Source organism: Rhineura floridana, chromosome 11, assembly GCF_030035675.1.
Source record: "Rhineura floridana isolate rRhiFlo1 chromosome 11, rRhiFlo1.hap2, whole genome shotgun sequence".
NCBI classification, from domain to species: Eukaryota; Metazoa; Chordata; class Lepidosauria; order Squamata; family Rhineuridae; genus Rhineura; species Rhineura floridana.
The window spans coordinates 14,564,839-14,589,095 of NC_084490.1; the positions used below are offsets into that span (position 1 = coordinate 14,564,839).

A 24,257-nucleotide genomic window follows, 5' to 3' on the forward strand; every position below is an offset into this window, starting at 1 on the left:
GACCATTGTCTGAAGCATGTACAGCCCAGTCCCTGGTTTAATATCCCACTAAGTATAAGAGGCATGAAGGAAAAGAACTAAAACTTGATAGACAGGCCTTTTGTAGTGGCAGAAAGTGGGAGAAGGTATGTATACCTTTATACATTCACTTTTAGAGTATACAGACAACAGGTAGCTGCAGAGACAGAAAGAGAGAGAGATGCACAGAGTGACAGCTCCAACACAAGAACATTGCATCAGTTTCAGAGAAACATGGATAACAAATCACAGTCTTCAAAGGTCTCCTTTGCTTTCCTTGGAAAATTAAAGTGTTGTGTGGGACATGACTCTTTAAAAGACCTAAGATACATATTTTTTACTGCACAACATAATTTCTGGTATATCAGGAAGAGCTTCTAACAGTCAATATATTCACTATAAGTACTTTAAATGTGCATGAAATGTCATTGCAGAATACTGCTGAATTACTACCACCAGGTACTTGTCTTTGTGTTTGCCATGAATGAGATCAACAAGAATGCCAACCTATTACCCAACATCACGCTGTCTTCCATCTTCGCTCAAAATGCTAACAATGAGAGAGGAACCTCTTATGGGACAATGGATCTCCTTTTCCTAAGACATGGCAGCCCCATTAACTATATGTGTGGAAAGTCATTCAAGCTAATGGCCATCATTGGCGGGCTCACACCTCATAACTCCAAACAGATGCCCCACATCTTAAATATCTACAAAATGCCACAGGTGTGTCTGTCTGCCTATATGTACAGGTCTGTCCTAGTATGGGATGTTAGAGGAACAGAGTGATTTATGATGTAGTTAAAAATCTCTGCTCTCAGTTCTGCACAGATCTTGATCCACTCATAGGATAACTACATTTTCTGGGGAAATGCATGCATTGCAGCCTGGGTATTGTGTACCGCTTCTTTAAGAGGCAAACTGATGACCAGTCACATATTGTCTAAAATGATCATATCCGCAGGGTTGTTGGTTGTCCTCTCAGCCAACCCTCAGATCTCCAGTTGCTGCTTCTTAATGCCAGATCGGTACAAAATAAAACCTCCCTCGTCCATGATTTGATTATGGATGAGGCAGCCGATCTGGCATGCATAACCGAGACCTGGGTGGGCGAGCAGGGAGGAGTTAGTCTCTCCCAGCTCTGCCCACCGGGGTATTTGGTTCAGCATCATGGTAGATCTGAGGGTCGGGGAGGTGGGGTTGCTGTGGTCTATAAGAGTTCCATCTCACTCACCAAGCACCATGTCCATGCAGTTACGGGTCTGGAGTGTTTGCACCTTGTGTTGGGCCAGAGGGACAGACTGGGAATCCGTTTGGTGTACCGTCCACCTTGCTGCCCAATGGCTTCCCTAACTGAGCTGACGGAAGTGGTCTCGGAGGTATTGTTGAGATCCCCCAGACTATTAGTACTGGGGGATGTCAACATCCATGCCGAGGCTTCTTTGTCTGGGGCAGCTCAGGACTTCATGGACGCCATGACAACCATGGGGCTGTCTCAACGTGTTAGTGGCCCAACACATACATCGGGGCATACTCTCGACCTTGTTTTTACTACTGGACATGGGGATAGTAATCTGGATGTGGGGAGTCTTACATCTCTCCCTTTGTCATGGTCAGATCACTGCTTGCTGAAGTTTAGACTTTCAGTGGCCTTTTCCCTCTGCAAGGGTGGGGGACCTATTAAAATGGTCCACCCCTGGAGACTAATGAATCCTGATGGTTTTCAAAGGGCTCTGGGGGATTTTCCGGCTGATAGGACTGGCGCTCCTGTCGAAGCCCTGGCTAATCTGTGGAATGCAGAGATGACCCGGGCAGTGGACACGATCGCTCCTGCGCGCCCTCTCCTTTGTAGAGCTCATACAGCTCCTTGGTATACTCTGGAGCTAAGAGCGATGAAGCAAGATAGGAGACGGCTTGAGCAGAGTTGGAGACGAACTCCCGACGAATGCAATTATGTGCTGGTTTGTGCTTCTACCAAGCGGTATGTAGGAGCGGTGAGGGCGGTGAAGAAACAACATTTCGCCGCCACTATTAAGTCATCTCTCTCCCGCCCAGCGGAGCTTTTTAGAGTTGTCCAAGGGCTACTCCATCCTGGCCTACAGGACATGGCAGATACATCGGTAGCCCGCTGCAATGAGTTTGCTGAGCACTTCCAGCATAAGATCTTATGCATTCGTCGGGACCTAGATTCCCATTTTATGACAGTTAGTCCTAATGAGGTGTCTGGAGCACAGTCTAGTCATGTTTTGTTGGATGAGTTTCAGTCGGTTCAGTTCGAGGACGTGGACAAGGTGCTTGGACAGGTACGTGCAACCACTTCAGTACTTGATCCTTGCCCCTATTGGCTTATAAAAACTAGCAAGGATGGAACAGCTAGCTGGGCCAAGGAAGTGATAAATGCCTCTTTACGAGAGGGAGTGGTCCCTGGCTGTCTGAAAGAAGCGGCGGTGAGACCACTCCTGAAAAAACCTTCCTTGGACCCAGAGGACTTTAACAACTATAGACCAGTGGCAAATGTTCCATTCTTGGGCAAGGTCTTGGAACAAGTGGTTGCTGACCAGCTCCAGGCGCTATTGGATGAAACCGATTATCTAGATCCATTTCAGTCGGGTTTCAGACCCGGTTTTGGCACTGAGACGGCCTTGGTCGCCCTGTGTGATGACCTATGTCGGGAGAGAGACAGAGGGAGTGTAACTCTGTTGATTCTCCTTGATCTCTCAGCGGCTTTTGATACCATCGACCATGGTATCCCTCTGGAGAGGCTTGCGGAGTTGGGTGTTGGAGGCACTGCTTGGCAGTGGTTCCGCTTCTACTTGGCGGGCTGTCTCCAGAAGATAATACTTGGGGAACATTGCTCGACCCCGTGGGTTCTCCAATATGGGGTCCCGCAGGGTTCGGTCTTGTCTCCCATGCTTTTTAACATCTATATGAAGCCGTTGGGTGCGGTCATCCGGAGTTTTGGAGTGTGTTGTCATCAGTACGCTGATGACATGCAGCTCTACTTCTCCTTCTCATCTTCTTCAGGTGAGGCGGTCAATGTGCTCAACCATTGTCTGGACGCAACAATGGACTGGATGAGAGCTAACAAACTGAGACTCAATCCTGATAAGACTGAGATGCTGCTGGTGGATGGTTTCTCTGGTCAGATGGTGGATACATACCCTGTCCTGGACGGGGTTACACTCCCCCTAAAGGATCAGGTTCGTAGTTTGGGAGTCATTTTAGACTCTTCCCTATCACTTGAGGCTCATGTAGCCTCGGTGGCACGGAATGCGTTCTACCAACTTCGGTTGGTAGCCCAACTACGTCCCTATCTGAGTAAGGAGGACCTTACATCAGTGGTTCATGCTCTGGTAACCTCACGTTTGGACTACTGCAACGCGCTCTACGTAGGGCTACCTTTGAAGACGGTTCGGAAGCTACAGCTAGTGCAAAATACGGCGGCCAGACTGCTAACAAGAACTAAGCGGTCTGAGCATATAACACCTGTTCTGGCTCACTTGCACTGGCTTCCAATATGCTACCGGGCCAGATTCAAAGTGTTGGTACTAACCTATAAAGCCTTATACGGTGCGGGACCACGATACCTGCAGGAACACCTCTTCCGTTACGAACCTGCTCGTACACTACGGTCTACTACGAAGGCCCTCCTCCGGGTCCCAACCCATAGGGAGACCCGGAGGGTAGTAACAAGATCTAGGGCCTTTTCAGTGGTGGCCCCCGTATTGTGGAATAGTCTCCCCAAGGAGGTATGCCTGGCGCCGACACTATTATCTTTTCGGCGCCAGGTTAAAACCTTTCTCTTCTCTGAGGCATTTTAATCTAAGTTATTTATGTAAATGCTGTAATTTTTATTTTAGATGGCGTACTTTTATATTTGTTATACTGATTCTGTAATTTTATTATTGTATATGTTTCTATGTTTGCCGCCCAGAGAGCTGTTTGCTAGTCGGGCGGGATATAAGCTGAATAAAATAAATAAATAAATAAATAATAAATCATTGCTATTGTTCTTAGCTCACTTATGGCTCCTTTGACCCTTCATTGAGTGAAAAAACACAGTTCCCTTCTGTCTATCGGATTATTCCAAATGAAAGTCCTCAGTATGCTGGGATAGTTCAACTGCTTCAGCATTTTGGATGGACCTGGATTGGAGTTATTGTTTCAGAGGATGACAGTGGAGAAATGTTATTGAGGATTCTCATTCCTTGGCTGCTCCAGAACAATATTTGTTTTGCTTTTAAGGAAATACTGAAGGACCCCTGGAGAGTATCAGTGCAAAATGAGAAGGCATTGGAAAGAATAAGTTATCTATCAACCAAAACCAATGTGATTCTTGTTCATGGGGATTCACGGTCTATGGAAGGCTTCCGAATGATTCTGTTTTATCTTGAACATTTTCAAAAGAAACCAATAGAGAGAGTTTGGATCATAACAGCACAGTGGGATTTTGCAACTGTGCTGGATAGTCGTACATTCACACCGAAATCCTTCAATGGCACTTTGTCTTTCACGCTCCACACAAATTATGTGGCAGAATATGAAAAGTTCCTTGAGACTTTAAATCCTTATCAATCTATGCATTATTTGATCCCACAATTCTGGTCCCGTGCATTTAGGTGTGCATTCCTCACATATAAGCTCTACCTGGAAGCTCTAGGAGACTGTACTGGGGAAGAGAAGTTGAGGAACCTCCCTGGAACTGAGTTTGAAATGGGGATGTCTGGTCAGAGCTACAGTATCTACAATGCTGTCTATGCTGTTGCACATGCTCTTCATGCCATGATTTCATCAAGATCTAAGAAGAAGGCAATGGGAGATGGAGCCACAAGGAACCTTCTCAATATTCATCCATGGCAGGTAGGATCCTCCTGTCCATCTCTAATGTATGGTCATATATGTCTTTTACTGGCTGAAATCAGGTTTTTTTTTTTTTCAGTGCAGCAATTCATTGACTTTGATTGGAGTCAGGAAAAAAATCATTTTGCATGGCTTGAATCACTCCCTTGGTTTATGATGGTCTGTTTCTTTGAATAGATTTGAAATATGCTATACTAGTATTGCAAAACCTGCTGCCCTTTGATGTTTTTGACTACAGCTCCCATCAATATGCCCAATGGTCAGGAATGATGGGAGCTGTACTTCAAGACATGTGGAGGGTTCCAAGTTGGGGAAGGCTGTCCTAAAGGAAGGCTATACAACTTGCAATCTTAATACAACCAGAATGATCAACATATTTTAGCCTGCGGGAAACTGGAAATCTCTCCACACCCCACACCCCTATTTCTCCCACACACACACACACCCCATGACTGGCTGATTGGCAACCATGACTGAAAAAACATTTTCTTTAGTAACCTCTTTGATTCATTGGCTGCCTTATTTAGCTGAATCCATCTGTAGATCAAACTCAGGAATGTTTGTATGTTATTAATATTAATTCTGGAGTGCCAAAGGAAGGAATAGGGCAATGAACTGTGGGTTTCTTTGAAATATTATTAATTTTGATGCATGTTTATTAAGGAAATCAAAAACAAAATGAAGAGGGGGACAGAAAAAGGGGATGGGAGAGAGAGAGAGAGAGAGAGAGAGAGAGAGAGAGAGAGGACGGGAAAAATACACCCATCAGCTCACAGCAACAGTACAACAAACATAAATACAGCCTTCTTAGCTGAAACATACAGATTAATATATGCCATCTCAGTGTCCCAATAGGTACCCAAGCAAAGATGATGTTTTTTTAAAAGTATGGTAAATTGTAGTATGGGCATTAAGAACTTCAGACCATTGCATAATAGATGGTGGGCATTTGTCCTTCGAGGCTCAAAATAATCTTAGTGTCCATAAGTGCTTGTAAAATCTACTGTTGTCCTGCCATTAATCCCCATACTACAGGAATATGTTGTAAAAGTACATTAACATCCACATATATCAAGGATTTCTCCAATACAATGTTGATGCAGACAAAAACTTCAGTCCAAAAATAAAACAACAGTAGATATGTCCACCTCATATGCCTCAGCAAGGAATTTCCAGCATTACACCTCCAGCATCTACATGAGTTAGACAGTGCCTTCCTCTAGAGATGTTGTGGAGTCCAGTATTCCCAAAATATCAGTTGTTGCTGAATCTGGATACAGGGCAAGCCGAGGGGAACTGGCTGTGGCATACCAGAAGCATCTGGAGAGCATCTTGCTCAGGGACCATGGAAGATAATTCTGAAAGGAAGCAAGAAAACACAGATCGTCTGAAACAGCTCGGTGCTTGAAAGCTGATGCCTGGCCCTTCTCTCCAAGATAACATTATATCTAGTAAATTCACAGGTTTTAACATGAACCTCAAAGAGAGCATATTCTCCTTAGGCTGCCCTTGACTAAATTTGAAACAATACATAATGTTATATGTACCAACTTGGACCCTGCACTCGGCATCGAAGGCCCTTCTTCATGTGCCCCCATCAAAGGAGGTGGAAAGAGTGGCAACACGAGAATTGGCCTTCTCACTGGTGGCCCCGTTTGTGAAATGCTCTCCCCACATTGAAACCACCATCTCAAACATACTACTCAACACAGAAACACACATACCACTCAATCCCCTCACAAATATGCCTCCCCAAATTGAACGCCACCCTGCCCTCAACACCCTCCAAGATACCCGGTCCCACATTGAACCAATACTGGAACTTCATGAGAATTATAATAGTGATTGTCTTCCTTTATTTAACTTCACATGACAATACTTTCCTGTGTACCAATTGCCATTTCTTTCCCCCGTCCAATAGTCAAACCACTAGACCAACGATTCTCAAAGTTTCTACCCCCAATGCTCACTGGAGACAGCTGGAAATTACTGAAGCCCACCAATCACAAAATGGTAGAAGGTAGAAACAGAGTTTCTCCTAATCAACTGGCAATTATTAGTATAATTATAGTTATTAATTATAATTTTCAACTGATATATGATATTGGGAAGTACTAAATTATTTGCCACAGTGTTTTCCTTGTGGCAAGGAGGTCCATAGATCAATTTTCCTCAAGATAAGTATGGACATTTGATCTGGAGGGTTTGTGATGGCTTTCCCTTGATATTATACAAAATTTGCAGATCAGGAGGCTCTAAGCAGAGATGGCCTTTGTCTTCTATATTTTACTCTCCTCAACCCCACATGCTTCTCTAAGTATTTTTACCCATCTCCTGTAATTTCTTCTTCCATTCTTCTTTCATACTCACCCTGTACCTCATTCCTCCCCTCCACCAAAAAACTGCTAGTTTTTTAACCCTCTTCCCTGCTTCTTTTATATTCACATCCTCCTCTTACAACTTTCCCCTCTTACAACTTTCCTTTTTATTCCCAGATTATTTATATATGTATTTATTATTAATTCATATTGATCTTTCTATCTCACTTTCTAATTTCATTCAACACCTTCTCTAACCCTTCTCCTCACTTAAAAAAAAAAAAACACCATTGTCTCCCAGCCACTTTTACTCAGCATATAAGAAGTCTCTGGTGCTGGCTTTAGTTCAACCAAAAGGCTACGGCAGGCTAGGAGATGGGGCAAGCATGTGAGGAGGCACTGGGCAGACTCTGGCTCTGGGTCCCACCCTGACAGTGGCCCTAAACTCACTGGTGGATCTGAGTCCACAGTTTGAAAAACACTGCACTAGACCATATTGCCTGCCAAATTTGTACCACCATAGTGCTCCTTTCCAAAATGAAGAGGCACTGTGGTGTAGTGGCTTGTTAAAGATGTGATATGTGGTTCACAGGAATACATTGCCACAGTCACTATATTTGGGGGAGAAAGCCTGTGAGTATGTGTATGTGTGATGAACCTGTGGGTGAGATGTAAGTATGAAGATCCTGGGAGGTGACGTTTCTGGCACAGGGGAAATGAATGAAGTTAATTAAAGAGGAACTGATTGCAGGGGAATCACGGGCAGTCATTTTGTGACAGGTCAGGCCAAGTTAGGGCACCAATTTTGTACTGTAGGCTATGACAGTTTCTCAAACTTCAAGATGTGCCCACAGTGCCCACTGGAACATTTGTTCTAGAAGTTATGGTAGAGAAATTAGAGAGCTGTTTTTGTGCATGTTTGTGTATAGCAAATAAATGCCCCAAATTTCATGGAGACTAGCTCAGTTTGTTGTGTTGCGATGAAATGCTGAAGCGATATGCCCAAAGAATAAGGCGCCAAACAATCCAGAATGCCCTCGAACGTAGAATAATGATGGACAACAGCAGCTATGTATACATGGATCTTTACTGATTCCTAAGACAAAGGCTACTTGATAATACAATTCTCTTACTCCGACTAACATCCCCCACACCTTGAGATTTGTCTCCCAAGGCTTTATACACTTTTGGTTCAGTGCCAGCTGCAGTTTGTCCTTGGACAGCTGCACAGTTTTAACCCATTACTTGTCTTTCTGGAAACACTTCACTGTCCAGAAGCCTACAGCTCCCACCTTTCCATAAAGACAAGATACAGATTAATACACAGTTTTCAAACATAATTCTCATTTGTTACATTCATGTTACATTTGTTCATTTTGGTTAGGTTTATTACAAGTGAAATATGCAGTTCCTTCTTTCGCCTTTATTTCGTTTGGGGCTTGTATTGAACTAATGTGAAATCTTTCAGGTGGTTTACCTAAGTTTTCCCTTGTTGATTTTCTTAGTGTCATGTGAGTTTCAGTCTCTGGTGTGCTATTTGCGGTATGACTAGCAAGAGTTTGTTCTATCTCCTCTTGTTTTATTCCTGTCTCTATTTCTGTCTCCATTTCTGTGTTTTCGTTATCACTCTGAGTGTTTTCTAGTTCAACATACACAGTTTTATCCCATTCTTGTTCTTGGGCTTTGACACTCCTACTTAGCACAACCCTGCTATATTTCAGTAACTAGACTCAATAATATGCATTCTGGAACCCTACCATATATCCTTTGTCTGCTCTGTGAGCCAATTTCCCATTGCGTTTCCCCTTTGGAATATGCACCCAGCATTTTGCTCCAAACCTCACAATGTGTTGTAATTTGGGTTTCTTCCCATGTAGACGTTCATATGGTGACATGTTGAGTACTCTATGAAACAACCTATTTTGTATATAGTTTGCGTATAACACGCATTCTCTCCAAAATGCTTTCTGTAGCTCTGAGTCTTTTAACATGGCTCTCATGGCATCCTGCAGAGTCCTATTTTTTCTCTCTGCTATGCCGTTCTGAAACGGGGAAAATGGGGCTGTTAATGCATGTTCTATTCCCTTCTGTACTAGATACTGTTCAAATGATTTCCCAGTGAATTCCCCACCTTGGTCTGAGCGTATTTGCCGTATGTGTTTGCCATGCTGCACTTCAATTTTCTTTATGAACTGTTTCAATTTCCTTTCTGCTTCATCCTTAGATTTCAACAAATAAACAGTACAGAATCTGGTATAATCATCGACTATTACAAGATAATATTTCGCTCCACCCTGTGATCTCTGAAAGGGTCCTGCCAGATCAATGTGTATTGTTTGATATGGTCCGTTTGTTTCACTTTTAGCTTCTTTTGGTATGGGAGCTACTGTGGCCTTAGTTTGGTTGCATATCTCACAATCTATATGCTTGTTGCACTCCTTGAATGTTATGTCTTCGCTATGTTCTGGCGTCTTACTAATAGTGCCAAAACAAGCATGTCCTAGTTTCCTATGCCATAGGTGAATGCACCTATCATGAGGCTTTTCATTCGTAATCATTGATATGTGTTCTCTCTGTGATCATACTGTGAGTAGCCCCTGAGTCTACTATCCACTCAATATTGTCTTTGTTTATGCAGCTTTCAGTCTTGCACTTGTCAGCACTTACCAGCTGCACGTACGATGGCTTTCTCCCTCGTCCTTTTCTTTTCACCTCACAGCCCTTTTGTAGATGCGTATGTGAACCACATATATAACAGGCTTTCAGTCCAAAAGTTCTCGTACTTATGTCAGTTCTTTCAGTTCTTCTTTCTTGTTTCCGATCCTCTCTCTCTTTCCTCTGCTTCCTTTCGCCTTTCCCATTCCTGGATCAACTTTCCCGAAACATACTGGACAGTCAGCCCTTCATCTGACATTGCTTCCAATGAACATACTACAGAGTCCCAGGAGCTATTCAATGAAGAGAGAATGATATATACCTGTTGCAATTGTGTATGAACTACATTCCTTTCTTGCAATTCAGCAAACAGCTTCTTAATCTCCAGAAGATGTGTAGACATTTTTACGTCATCATTCAGTCTCATTTGGTATAGCTTTCTTGCCAAATGTATTTTGCTGCTGGCTGTTTTTCTTACGTGCACCTCGTTAAGAGCAGTCCATATAAGCCTGGCTGTCGGCCTATCTTGAATATGAAGCAACTGTGAATCATCAACTGCCAAGATAATAAACAACCTTGCCTTTTCATCCGTACGAATCCACTGCTCCGGTGGCGGCACGGTTGGGGGTTCGTGTATCACTACTTGCCATAAATCCTCCTTTGTCAGAAATGCTTGCATCCTCAAACGCCAACTTAAGTAATTCGTTTCTGTTAGCCGTTCCAGAGGCATGCCAGCCGAAAGCGAAACTGCCATCCTGTCTGCAGCTGCTTTCCATGACTACACACACACTGTACTTTGATTGCTGTTCTCTCTGAGCTATCTGGGTTATTTCCTCGGACAGTCTGGGTTATGCCTCTGGATATTTCCTCGGACAGTCTGGGTTATGCCTCTGGATAATCTGGGCTATATCCTTGGGCAATCTGGGCCATAACCCTTGTTGTGTTGCGATGAAATGCTGAAGCGATATGCCCAAAGAATAAGGCGCCAAACAATCCAGAATGCCCTTGAACGTAGAATAATGTTGGACAACAGCAGTTATGTATACATGGATCTTTACTGATCCCTAAGACAAAGGTTACTTGATAATACAATTCTCTTACTCCGACTAACATCCCCCACACCTTGAGATTTGTCTCCCAAGGCTTTATACACTTTTGGTTCAGTGCCAGCTGCAGTTTGTCCTTGGACAGCTGCACAGTTTTAACCCATTACTTGTCTTTCTGGAAACACTTCACTGTCCAGAAGCCTACACAGTTTACCTGGGATATATAAAGCTGTAAAATGGTTGTGTCCTTCTGGTCCATTGGATCTGCTAATAACATATGTTGGGGAGGTAGGAGCAAAGTGACAACTCAGGGAAAAATGAGGTCATTTTTGAGTCCCGAGGAAGCCAGTCTGCCAGACAGAGGGATCACTGATCACTGCGAGCAGGGAGGTAAAAGAATAAAGTATAGTGCAGTCCTGTGTATGCTTACTCAAAAGTAAACCTTGCTGAACCATAGCAATTCATCCAGTTGAATTCATTTGCACATATTTATGGAGGTAATGACACATCTTCCCCACTTAAAAAACAATGACACTAGTATTATCAGGCTCAGTGGAGGCTGGTCCATTAGGGCACACAGGGCACTACTGCCTCACCAACCTCATTCTGCCATCAGCCCACAAGTCCAGTGGGTGGAACCCCCTGTCAGCTTTCTTCTCCTTAGTCTCAGAGTTACCCTTGTGGAAGTCAACAGGAAGGAAGATGGGGACAGAATCAGAATTAGGACTTATCCACATGGGAGTATACCTTCGTGCTAAAGATGCTGCTTTTGCCATTGTGATAGATTTGCAAGGTCCACACTTCGTAGCTTCAAATCCACTGTTTTCCAATGACACGAGTAGGCATTCCTCTGTGAATGATTAGTGCCACTGTTTTCTTGTGGCTCCATCCTCTAATTTTATATGTTTACTCCCTCAGGTTCAAGGCTGAAGCTGGGACAGCATATAGGTGTGAAATTGACAAGAAAAATGAAACTGACAACCCCCCCTTCTCCATTGTCCCAGCCTAGACGGATGAGGGGGACTGAGTGAAAAGTCAAAGTAGGCAGCGGCTGTGGCAGCTTTTGCGGGTGGCACAGAGACAGGAAGGGGGCAATGGGGCATTAAAAGAGAGCATGCCCAATAAAAAAAAAACATCGAAGTACAGTGCCTACAATGAGAAGCACTGCTCTATAACTGCTTCACAGCTTCTAATTGCCTGCAACGTCATGTGAACCATGCAAATTACAAGGGAATGCAAGTAGCACCAGACATACACTAAATCACCATGTGGGTGAGTCCTTAGTTGCCTTTCCATCATTGATTCTGCCTCCACCTGCTGTCCTCTCTCACCTCCTGCATAAACAGCCCCAATGGACACCAGCCACCACTGGTTAGGCTCTTGGCCAAACGTTCTGCTTCATGCTGTAACACTGTGACTTGCATTTTGTACTGCTAAATGTATCCTTCATAACAAATTGCAGTGCAGAGCAGAGTTCAGTGTGTGAATGGAAAGGAGTGTATAACTGAGGCTAACAATTATTTTAAAAAATGAATAGTTAACACAACTATTTTCACATTTAAGAAACCCCAATATTTATTTTTAAAATCCCAGACAAATTCAATGATTTAAAATAAATCTGCCAGCTGTATTATTATTATTATTATTATTATTATTATTATTATTATTATTATTATTATTATTATTATTATTATTATTATTATATCCCACCCTTCCTCCCTACAGGATCCCAGTTTAAGTTTTAGATTAGGGTTAATGCTCTCTCATGTTGGCTCAAGCTGTCCAAATTCAGGAAACTGGCAGTTAAGGTTTATATCATCAGCAGTGATGTCGTGCAATGTCATAACTCATGCTTCTTTACAACTTAGCCTCCACAGATCTTAGCTTCAGGAAGGTTTTAATGTTTTTAGTTACTGTAAACTGTCCAGAGAGCTTCGGCTATGGGGCGGTGTATAAATACAATAAAAATAAATAAATGTCTAGAGAATGGAGTACCTGAGACCAGCAAACATGTTCCATATAAACAGATTTGGAGCATCAGGTAGCCACTTGTGTCACTTATATATTTGTACACCTCAACCGTGACTTCCCTTAAAATACCACATGCTAGCACCTGCCAACTTGCATTAGAACACTCCCTTTAAACACTTACTCAGGTCTTTCTATACACATGAGGAATGAGATCAGTATTGGCCGATGTGGTGGAGCAGAATCACAGAACCACTTTCCCTGGCACTGGCATCACGGCAAGTTATCTGTATGGGGCAGAGAAGACAACAAATTCCAGGGAAATCACAGTAGCTCTTTTCCATCACTGACCTCAGTTCATGTTTTTTTCTTCTCCAATGTAGCTTCACTCCTTCCTGAAATACGTCCGCTTCAACAATAGTGCTGGGGAAGAAATATTTTTTGATAAAAATGGAGAGTTGGCAGCTGGATATGATATCATCAACACCATCACATTCACCACTCAGTCCATCCACAAAAATCATGTTGGAGGGATTAACCCCCAGGCTCCCAAAGGAAAACAGTTCACCATCAATAGAAGTGCCACTGTGTGGAATCACAAATTTAACCAGGTGGGGAAAAAAACACCATTATTTCCTCAGAATTGTAGGGCTATGGACAGTCCCAAAACCAATTTCTGGCTGGTGCAAGACCAAAACCTGTCCACAGAAGTGGAACAATCCCTTTCCATTCTCATTCCATGCAGATATTTTAGGAGGAAACTGAAGGAAAAATACAATCCACACATGGCGCTTTTTACAACAATAATAATAATAATAAATTACCATAAGGTTGTCTGAAGGCTTCCTCTGTCCCTTGATTTATTTTGAAAAGGAATCATAAGTACCTACAACTTGCTGGCTTGTACATAGAGCTCCTGCTGACATGCACCTTTGAAACAAAGGTAGTCCTTCTAGGAGTGATGGGGCTTACAGATGTGTGGCCAATATCAGGGTGAATTTATTATAAAAATGTACAGAAAATATAGTGCATATATATCCCAATTTATTTAAAAAAAAATCCTCCAGAGAATGATGGCACATCTTCGAGATGAGTCAGGGGGACTTGTTTTGTTGACACCAGAAAAGGCAGAGAGGCAGACCACAGGCAGGGATGGAAATTTGGCTCTCTCAGTTTCTCACTTTTCTGTTAAATTCAGTTCTCTACATTTCTGCAGCAATCTGCGATTTTTTTTAAAAAAAAATCTTCATGAAAATTCTCCACCATTTTTGTGTGAATTTCTCCAAATAAACACATTTTTGTAGGCAGATTTGACAAAGGTACACATTTTGCAAGTCATTTCTTATCACATCATTTTATTTTATTTATTTATCATATTTATTAGTCGCCCATCTGGCTGGTTGTCCAGCCACTCTGGGCGACGTACAGAATAAAAAACATACAAATGCATTAAAACATTGAAATCTCAAAGAGTAGTAGTAAAACCTAACCCACCCCAAAAGCCTGTCTGAAGAGCCAGGTCTTCAAGGGCCTTTTGGCATGTTATTTTCACTCATATATTTATTTTTATGTACACTTTCCCCTAATACATGTGTTTTTATAAATATTGTTTAGTTGGTGAACTGCATCCCAAAATGCTAATAAATGCGAATTTCGAAGGATGGCTGTGTTTTGGTTCTCATATTGTTTTGGAAAGCGCGAATTTGATAAATTCTGCTTGAAATGTGAACTGAATCAAAATTCTCACCTATCCCTAACCACAGACAACCTCATATGAGATCAAAAAGTGGGGGGGGGGGCTTGCAATTTATTGATTCTAGGTTTGGGGGGTAAGGCACACAAACTAATTCCACACAATAATAGGTATGGTAAGAATAATGTGATTACACACCGGGCATCATTTCTGGCAGATTACTACCCCATCACCATATAAGTTCCAAAATCACAAAAGGATGATTGTTTAGGTCTAGTCTTTATAACGGAGAAGCTTGGCCTTTGTTTATATAACACTTCATGTGGCTGAGCCCAAAGCTAATGATTGTCTGCTGAAACTGCTTGAGCAGAGAGTGGAATTAGGGTCCAGAGTTTCAAAGCTCAGCTCACTGGTTGGCCTTTTGCAACCCTTCACAACATTTACAATGCCAGCTCATAAGGGGGCATTCAGAGTAAACCCACTGAAGTTAATAGACATGACTAACTTAGGGTTCTTAATTTCAATGGGTCTGCTTTGAGTAAGAGTTACTTGAATACAAGCCATATAGATTCCCACTGCTCTCTTATATAACGTATGAACATGTATACTGGGATGAATAATATATATTTATGTTTGCAAACATCAAAAGTAAGACTAGGGCATTCATATTTTACATGGGAAGAACAAAAGGGCATCCATCCTCCATAAACTTGGTAAACTGTCAATCAACTGAGATCACCATGACATCAGGAGTCATGACATCAAGTGTTCTATGAGTTCAAGCCATGCAGCAAAGGAATTTCAATACCCCACTTTCGGGTAGAGATGAGCTCCAATGGTGACTGCACATGGGAAGTTGCAAAGTGAAAGCAAGCTAAGTGGGGCTTGGATTTTGCTTCAGATTTAAAATGCACTGATTGCCAGGGAACAATTTGGATCACATTTTATGACTCCAAATTTTCCTTTGAAACTGCAACTTAGGAGAACCCTTGCCATATACGTCTTGCAGACCAGAGATTTAACACTGTTTGTTTAGAAACTAAGTCCTTTCTTTCTGGGAATTATTAGATCCTACCCAAATCCACATGTGTTGAGAGTTGCCATCCTGGACACAGTAGGATCATGCAACAGGGGGAACAGATCTGCTGTTATGATTGTCCTCAGTGCTCTGAAGGAACAATTTCAAAGCTGATGGGTAAGTAGAGTAGAAACTGGGAACATCCAATGAAAATGAACATTGGAAGGTTCAAGACAAAGGAAGGTATTTCTTTGCACAGCTATACTATGGAATTCACTCTTAAAAGAAACTGTGATGTCCATCAACTTGTATGTCTTTAAAAGGGGATTAGACAAATACATGAAGTATTATACATACTGTTGAGCTCAGGTTCATCACTTACTGCCCACAGCATCACACAATGACTTTGATGTTTAAATGGAACTCCTAAGGTGAGGTGTATAGAATGCACTGCAGTAATTTGATATGGAAGATGCCAGCACATGAATGCCGGTTGTCAGGCTGTCCCATTCCGGAAACAGTTGTATATGTCTCATCATCCACAGCTCGTAAAAAGTGTGCTCCTAGTCACTGAGGTCACCTGAACCTTGCAGAGATGGATCCAGAAGCAACCCAAGAAGTGGAAATAGTTAATGTGGATATCTGTGGACTAAATTTACATATAAATCTATATCTGCAGTGACAAAGCAATTGCTGTTAAATGTTGCTCAGAAATGGCATTTAACCTATGTAAATCTATCCTATATGTGTAAGACTGCCTCCACCCATTTTACCCATATGTGGTGGAAGTGTAGTGAACCTCTGAAGTTCTGGGGCTCAATGTATTCAGAAATGGCGAAGTTTACAAATATGTATATATATATACACACATCTTATTCTCTCCCTTTCTCCCTTTAAATATATTTATTTCATTTTATTCAATGTGCATACCGATTTTCTGCACAAGTGCACTAAAAAGTGGCTCACAACACAATAGGAAGAAATGCATATCAATTCATTTTTCATTGGCAATCACTCGTGGCTGAGTAAGATTGTCTTCCAAGATAAGTCATAAGAACATAAGAACATAAGAAGAGCCTGCTGGATCAGGCCAGTGGCCCATCTAGTCCAGCATCCTGTTCTCACAGTGGCCAACCAGGTGCCTGGGGGAAGCCCGCAAGCAGGACCCGAGTGCAAGAACACTCTCCCCTCCTGAGGCTTCTGGCAACTGGTTTTCAGAAGCATGCTGCCTCTGACTAGGGTGGCAGAGCACAGCCATCATGGCTAGTAGCCATTGATAGCCCTGTCCTCCATGAATTTGTCTAATCTTCTTTTAAAGCCATCCAAGCTGGTGGCCATTACTGCATCTTGTGGGAGCAAATTCCATACTTTAACTATGCGCTGAGTAAAGAAGTACTTCCTTTTGTCTGTCCTGAATCTTCCAACATTCAGCTTCTTTGAATGTCCACGAGTTCTAGTATTATGAGAGAGGGAGAAGAACTTTTCTCTATCCACTTTCTCAATGCCATGCATAATTTTATACACTTCTATCATGTCTCCTCTGACCCGCCTTTTCTCTAAACTAAAAAGCCCCAAATGCTGCAACCTTTCCTTGTAAGGGAGTCGCTCCATCCCCTTGATCATTCTGGTTGCCCTCTTCTGAACCTTTTCCAACTCTAGAATATCCTTTTTGAGATGAGGCGACCAGAACTGTACACAGTATTCCAAATGCGGCCGCACCATAGATTTATACAATGGCATTATGATATCGGCTGTTTTATTTTCAATACCTTTCCTAATTATCGCTAGCATGGAATTTGCCTTTTTCACAGCTGCCTCACACTGGGTCGACATTTTCATCGTGCTGTCCACTACAACCCCGAGGTCTCTCTCCTGGTCGGTCACTGCCAGTTCAGACCCCATGAGCGTATATGTGAAATACAGATTTTTTGCTCCAATATGCATAATTTTACACTTGTTTATATTGAATTGCATTTGCCATTTTTCTGCCCATTCACTCAGTTTGGAGAGGTCTTTTTGGAGCTCTTCGCAATCCCTTTTTGTTTTAACAACCCTGAACAATTTAGTGTCATCAGCAAACTTGGCCACTTCACTGCTCACTCCTAATTCTAGGTCATTAATGAACAAGTTGAAAAGTACAGGTCCCAATACTGATCCTTGAGGGACTCCACTTTCTACAGCCCTCCATTGGGAGAACTGTCCGTTTATTCCTACTCTCTGCTTTCTGCTTCTTAACCAATTTCCTATCCACAAGAGGACCTCTCCTCTTATTCCATGACTGCTAAGCTTCCTCAGAAGCCTTTGGTGAGGTACCTTGTCAAACGCTTTTTGAAAGTCTAAGTACACTATGTCCACTGGATCACCTCTATCTATATGCTTGTTGACACTCTCCAAGAATTCTAATAGGTTACTGAGACAGGACTTTCCCTTGCAGAAGCCATGCTGGCTCTGCTTCAGCAAGGCTTGTTCTTCTATGTGCTTAGTTAATCTAGCTTTAATCATACTTTCTACCAGTTTTCCAGGGACAGAAGTTAAGCTAACTGGCCTGTAATTTCCGGGATCCCCTCTGGATCCCTTTTTGAAGATTGGCGTTACATTTGCCACTTTCCAGTCCTCAGGCACAGAGGAGGACCCAAGGGACAATTGTTAAAGACCCAAGTCTTTAACAATGAGTCTATAAGTGACTGTGGATCCCAATTCTGGATCCACACAGCCTCTCACAGTGAGGACATAGGCTTCCAGATAGAAGATGGTCAATGATCCAAACAAAAAATTCAGTTTGATCATATAAAAGTTATAATATCTTAAACACATTATAAAATAAGCTATCAAGACATAGAAAGGGGATTCCAGAGGATGCAGTAATTACCGAACTATTGCCTTAATATCCCATGCAAGTAAAGTGATGCTCAACATTCTACAACAAAGGCTCTTACCATATATGGAGCGAGAAATGCCAGTCCAAGCTGGATTTAGAAAGGAAGAGGCACCAGAGATCATATCGCAAACATAAGTTGGATAATGGAATGGAGCAAGGGATTTCAGAAGAAAATCACCCTGTGCTTTATAGACTACAGCAAAGCCTTTGACTGTGTAGAATAGATCATGAAAAACTATGGAATGCTTTAAAAGAAATGGGGGTGTCACAGCATCTGATTGTCCTGGTGTGCAACCTATACTCTGCACAAGAGGCTACTGTAAGGACAGAATATGGAGAAACCGATTGGTTCTCCATCGGAAAGGGTGTGAGACAGGGTTGTATTTTATCACCCTATTTGTTTAATCTGTATGCAGAACATATACGGAAAGCGGGATTGGACCAAGATGAAGGAGGTGTGAAAATTGGAGGGAGATGATGCAGTAAGGTATGCAGTAAGAGTATGGTATGATACCATACCCTTAGCAGAAACCAGTAATGATTTAAAACAAATGCTGATGAAAGTTAAAGAGGAAAGCACAAAAGCAGGACTACAGCTGAATGTCAAGAAGACTAAAGTAATGACCACAGAAGATTTATGTAACTTTACAGTTGACAATGAGGACATTGAACTTGTCAAGGATTATCAATACCTTGGCACAGTCATTAACCAAAATGGAGACAATAGTCAAGAAATCAGAAGAAGGCTAGGACTGGGGAGGGCAGCTGTGAGAGAACTAGAAAAGGTCCTCAAATGCAAAGATGTACCACTGAACACCAAAGTCAGGAACATTCAGACCATGGTATTCCTGATCTCTATGTATGGATGTGAAAGCTGGACAGTGAAAAAGGCGGATAAGAGAAAAAATCAATTCATTTGAAATGTGGTGCTGGAGGAGAGCTTTGTGCATACCATGGACTGCGAAAAAGACAAATAATTGGGTGTTAGAAAAAATTAAACCAGAACTGCCACTAGAAGCTAAAATGATGAAACTGAGGTTATCATACTTTGGACACATCATGAGAAGACATGATTCACTAGAAAAGACAATAATGCTGGGAAAAACAGCAGGGAATAGAAAAAGAGGAAGGCCAAACAAGAGATGGATTGATTCCATAAAGGAAGCCACAGACCTGAACTTACAAGATTTGAGCAGAGTAGTTCATGACAGATGCTCTTGGAGGTCAATGATTCATAGGATCGCCATAAGTCATAATCGACTTGAAGGCACATAACAACAACAACAATCAAGACATATAGACCAGAGTCAGAAATGAAAAACATTTTCAATACACTAAAATATCAACAAAAATATAAGCGGCAGCCAGTTCTTCAAAAATGCCAAATGCTTGACACAGCCAGTCAATCGCTTCAAGCCTGAAGGAAAATGTTTTCTCTCCTCCCTTGGTGTAAAGGCCGCTGTTATCAGGCAGTCAGGAAGGGTACCAGAAGAGCAACAGTGTCTAGGCAGGGCTGGGTAAACGGCTCACTGGCCCAGCTGAGTGGTTCCAGCTACTGCTTCCTCTCCAACAAGCCTCCTATGGACACCTCCAGGGGAGTAAGTTCTCTCAAACTCAGTGGGACTTGCTTCTGCAAAGCCATTGAACTCTCATTCTATCCTAGCTATGCCCATCTCACGCTTTGCTTAGTTCCACCTAGCACAAACAGAAGGTCCCCTTATCCAATATGCTGTATGTTTCACCAAGTCCCATAGACAGAAATACAGCCCTTGGCACACACCCTCTTTGCTGATGTCAGATCACCAATGGCAGAACAGAAAGGGCAGAGGATGCTCCCACACCTGCAACAAGAAGGCCTCCACTGTTTATGGGCTAGGGATGTCAGAGAATTCCAATGAAAAGAGAAAAGAAAGCAGGAACTGCTACAGTCTGCATGTTTGTTAAGTCAAGTGGATACAATCAATTTGCTCACATCATTAAGTTTGCAAATGATATGTAATTAATGATTTTTGCATTGTTTTGACATTTCTGATACATTGTAATGAATGTAAGATATTAGTTACATGAGTTATGGAAATTATGTAACTTAAGTTGAAGAGCAGACAGCAAGATGAATAACGTAGTATTTGGTATCATGAAAATGATGCAGATTGTGACAAATACAGGTTGGAAGGGAAACTAACATTCTTAACTATTTTTAAAACTTTGTTTTTGATCTTGAGTGTGTGGGAAGTTCTGTTTATCTGGATTTCATTTCCTTTAATGAATTTTATTTTGCACTTTTGGTTTTTCACATTTTTTTTTGAAGCCATCCAAATAAATTTATGTTATGGGACAGCCTAAAAATGTCACAAAATAACCAATTGCCTAGCGAGGTGGTGGGCTCTCCAACACTGGAGGCATTCAGAAGGAAGCTAGACAACCACCTGTCAGATTTGCTTTAACTTGGTTTCTTGCATTGAGCAAGGGGTTGGACTCGATGGCCTTACTGGCCCCTTACAACTCTACCATTCTATTAAATAAAAATGCTGAGTTCCTTTACCTTAGCCATTGGCCACTCATTGGATTGGAATAAATCTTGTAAGGTTGGACACTTTTCAGAGCTTAATTTTGCTGGTTTCTTTTCTGCAAAAATAATTAACAACAAAAACAACCAAATATACTGATTATGATTTTTACTATTCCAGAATTTTTATATATGCTGTTTTGGAATGTACTGATAAAGCACTGAAGAAAATCAGAACTAGTTCTTGATACAGATCCTAAATTTAAAGGATTCAATTCAATTTTCACATCATTTTTTTTTAAAAAAAACTGTTTTGGATCAATATTATTTACTTCATCTATATACAAAAAATATATCCTGGCCTTCTTCCCGAAGGAGACATAATATATTGAATTTCGCAATCTACTGAATCAGCATCCAAGCAGCATATGTGATGCTCCTAAATATTAATTCAAAATTAACTGAAACATTCAGCATCTGAAAATAAGAGATTTCATTCTTCTTCCCTAAGAGTCATACATTTAAAACCATATTTCATGTCATATTAAACAGTTGATGTCATCTAGGTTAAGCGGGTACATGCATATTTTTAACTACTGAGAATTATAACTTTCAGATGCAGACCACTGCAACAAGTGCCCTGAGGATCAGCACCCAAACAAGAAACAGGATCACTGCATCCCTAAACATATCATCTATTTATCATATGGAGAGCCCTTGGGGATAATTCTGGCTTCCTTTGCTCTTTTTGTTTCTCTGGTCACCCTTGTAGTAATGTGGACTTTCATTCAACATCAGAATACACCCATCGTCAAAGCCAACAACTGGAACATCACATGCACCCTCCTCACATCCCTATTGTTTTGCTTTCTGTGCTCCTTCTTATTCACTGAACAGCCTGGGAAGGTGACCTGCCTTCTGCGTCAAACAGTGTTTGGAATCATCTTCTCCCTCGCCATTTCTTGCATATTAGCTAAAACCATCATTGTGGTTCTGGCTTTCATGGCCACCAAGCCAGGAAACAAGATGAGGAAATGGGTAGGGAAGAGACTGGCAGTCTCAGTCATCATCCTCTGTACTCTTATTCAAACTGGCATATGTGTTCTATGGTTGGCAACCTCTCCTCCCTTTCCAGAGTTTGACAAGTACTCCAAAAGGGATCAGATGATTTTGCAATGCAATGAAGGATCAGTCCTCATGTTTTATACTGTCCTGGGCTACTTGGGGCTTCTGGCCATCATCAGCTTCACAGTGGCTTTCTTTGCCAGGAAGTTGCCTGATACTTTTAATGAAGCCAAACTCATCACCTTCAGCATGTTGGTCTTTTGCAGTGTTTGGTTATCTTTTATTCCAACCTACTTGAGTACTAAAGGAAAATACATGGTAGCTGTGGAGATCTTCTCCATCTTGGCCTCTAGCACTGGGTTGCTGGCTTGCATCTTCCTCCCCAAATTCTACATTATTGTCCTGAGGCCTGAGCTGAACACTAGGGATCAGCTTGTAAGGAAAAAGAATTGTGGTACCTGACAAATATCCTATTATTTCTCAAAATTTGCTTCACCTGACATCCTTAATTTTCTTGTGATTGCTTTGTTAAAAGAACGTAGACCTCGATACAAGTCGGTGTCTATTCATCTGTAAAGGACTTAGTGAGATATAAAATTCCAACCTCTTTAACTTTATTGTCTGTTTTACAGCCCACTGCAAGTTCATTACATTCCTTATCATATAAGTCTGTGTGGGATTTTTTTAAATAATGGTGCTGATCCTGGCTTCATTTTAAGTTTGGATTGCAGCCACCCCTCCTGTCCTGCTTGCATTGAAAATCACAAGTTTCAGAAACCTACTCTTAGTTCCAGGAGAGAAGCTGCCAGTATCTAATGCATCAGTTTTTTAGTATTATTTTACTGGCTGCTCTTGTTAATCAGTTCCCCATTTTCGGTTAGTTTTGCCTGTTTTAATTATGTATTCATCTTTGCATGCTGATTCATGATGATGGATCCTGAAAGCTGATGTACAGAAGTATATTAAACAAATAAAATCAGGAAAGAGGGTCAGAACTTTATTCCTGGGCTAGCACTGCTGGCAAATTCTCCTCAGGCAGAAAATGATGAATTGGTAGCTGTCAACTTTCCATTGCAATGCATAACAAAATTAAAGAGTAGACATAATAAGTCAAGTAATAACATTCTAGAGAGAAATATTTAGGAGGTATTACTTTTTTTCAATGTTACTTTAATATTTTATAGGCCAAAAAGCAGATGTTGATTTTTGCTTCAAAATGAGATATTAGTGGTGTTTCAACATCAGTGAAATATAGGACCAGAGTGAAGATTAGCAGTACTGGGCAGCTGTCAAGGCCCAGGCCCCAGCAGTGGCCCTAGTATCAACTTTTGAGGCTCCCTGGTCTTTCCTGCCTTCTTTCTTTCTCTGAATCTTTGCTTATGTCCTGTGAATGAACAGGAACAAGAAAAAGGGGATGGAATGGCTCATCTCTCCATTTAGACAACCATGTGCATTGAGGGAGAGGCCCAGTGAGTGGGCAGTGCCAAGAGCAGCTGACAGTAGTGACATACTTGTCTGGTGAACACAAGTTAATATTCAGGCTTCCATATATTGAACAATCTGAACACTCTTCAAAGGGCATCCCCATGTAAAGTGCCTGGCAGTAATGTAATCTGGTCATTACAGAGGCATGAATAGCAATAGCAAGATCCAGGAGGGACCACCATTATAGCAAGAAGTGGAGGGAGGAGGGGGAGGAGGGGAGAGGAGAGGGGAGGAGGACTGTAATTGTCCAGAGCAAGAGAGTTCTCAGAGGTCTGTGTACCTGGAGGCTCAACATGGGAAGCTTCAGTCCATTTAAAGTCCTTCTCCTCTGCCGTCTTGCTGCTTCACCCTCATTCTGCCAGGCCCATTACATTATTAACATTTTTTCCTTTGGAAAGGAAAAGGGCTTTCCCTTTGCCCAGTGCCCACCCCGAATCTCCTCCCCACCCTAGCCCACTCATCCCCTCCTCCTCTCCCCTCCTCCCTACTTCTTCATCTCCTCCCCTCCTCCTCTCCCTCCCCCTTCCCCCACCTCTCCTTCAGGTAATTTTCATCTATACTAAGCGCGATTGCACAGAGGTAAATCCCCTTGAATTCAATAAGCATGCAAATGATCTAACCTGCCTCCCCCTCCTCATCCTTCCCCTCCCTCTCCTCCTCGCCCATCCTCATCCCCCTCTCCCCTCCCCTACTCCCCCTTCTCCTTCCACTTCTCCTTCTCCTTCTCCCCTGTGGCCAAATTTGCAT

The 24,257-nt window shown here is 42.1% G+C and overlaps 1 protein-coding gene across 1 annotated transcript; it reads left to right on the top strand.

Annotated features, from left to right (window-relative positions):
• The first annotated feature begins 498 nt into the window (after window positions 1–498).
• Window positions 499–22,487, top strand: LOC133367456 (vomeronasal type-2 receptor 26-like). The gene is made up of 5 exons (XM_061591558.1): window positions 499–770; window positions 4,638–4,878; window positions 13,249–13,476; window positions 15,627–15,753; window positions 21,577–22,487. Exons 1-5 carry the CDS (start codon window positions 499–501, stop codon window positions 22,485–22,487), a joined length of 1,779 nt encoding a protein of 592 aa, XP_061447542.1.
• The last annotated feature ends 1,770 nt before the right edge of the window (window positions 22,488–24,257 follow it).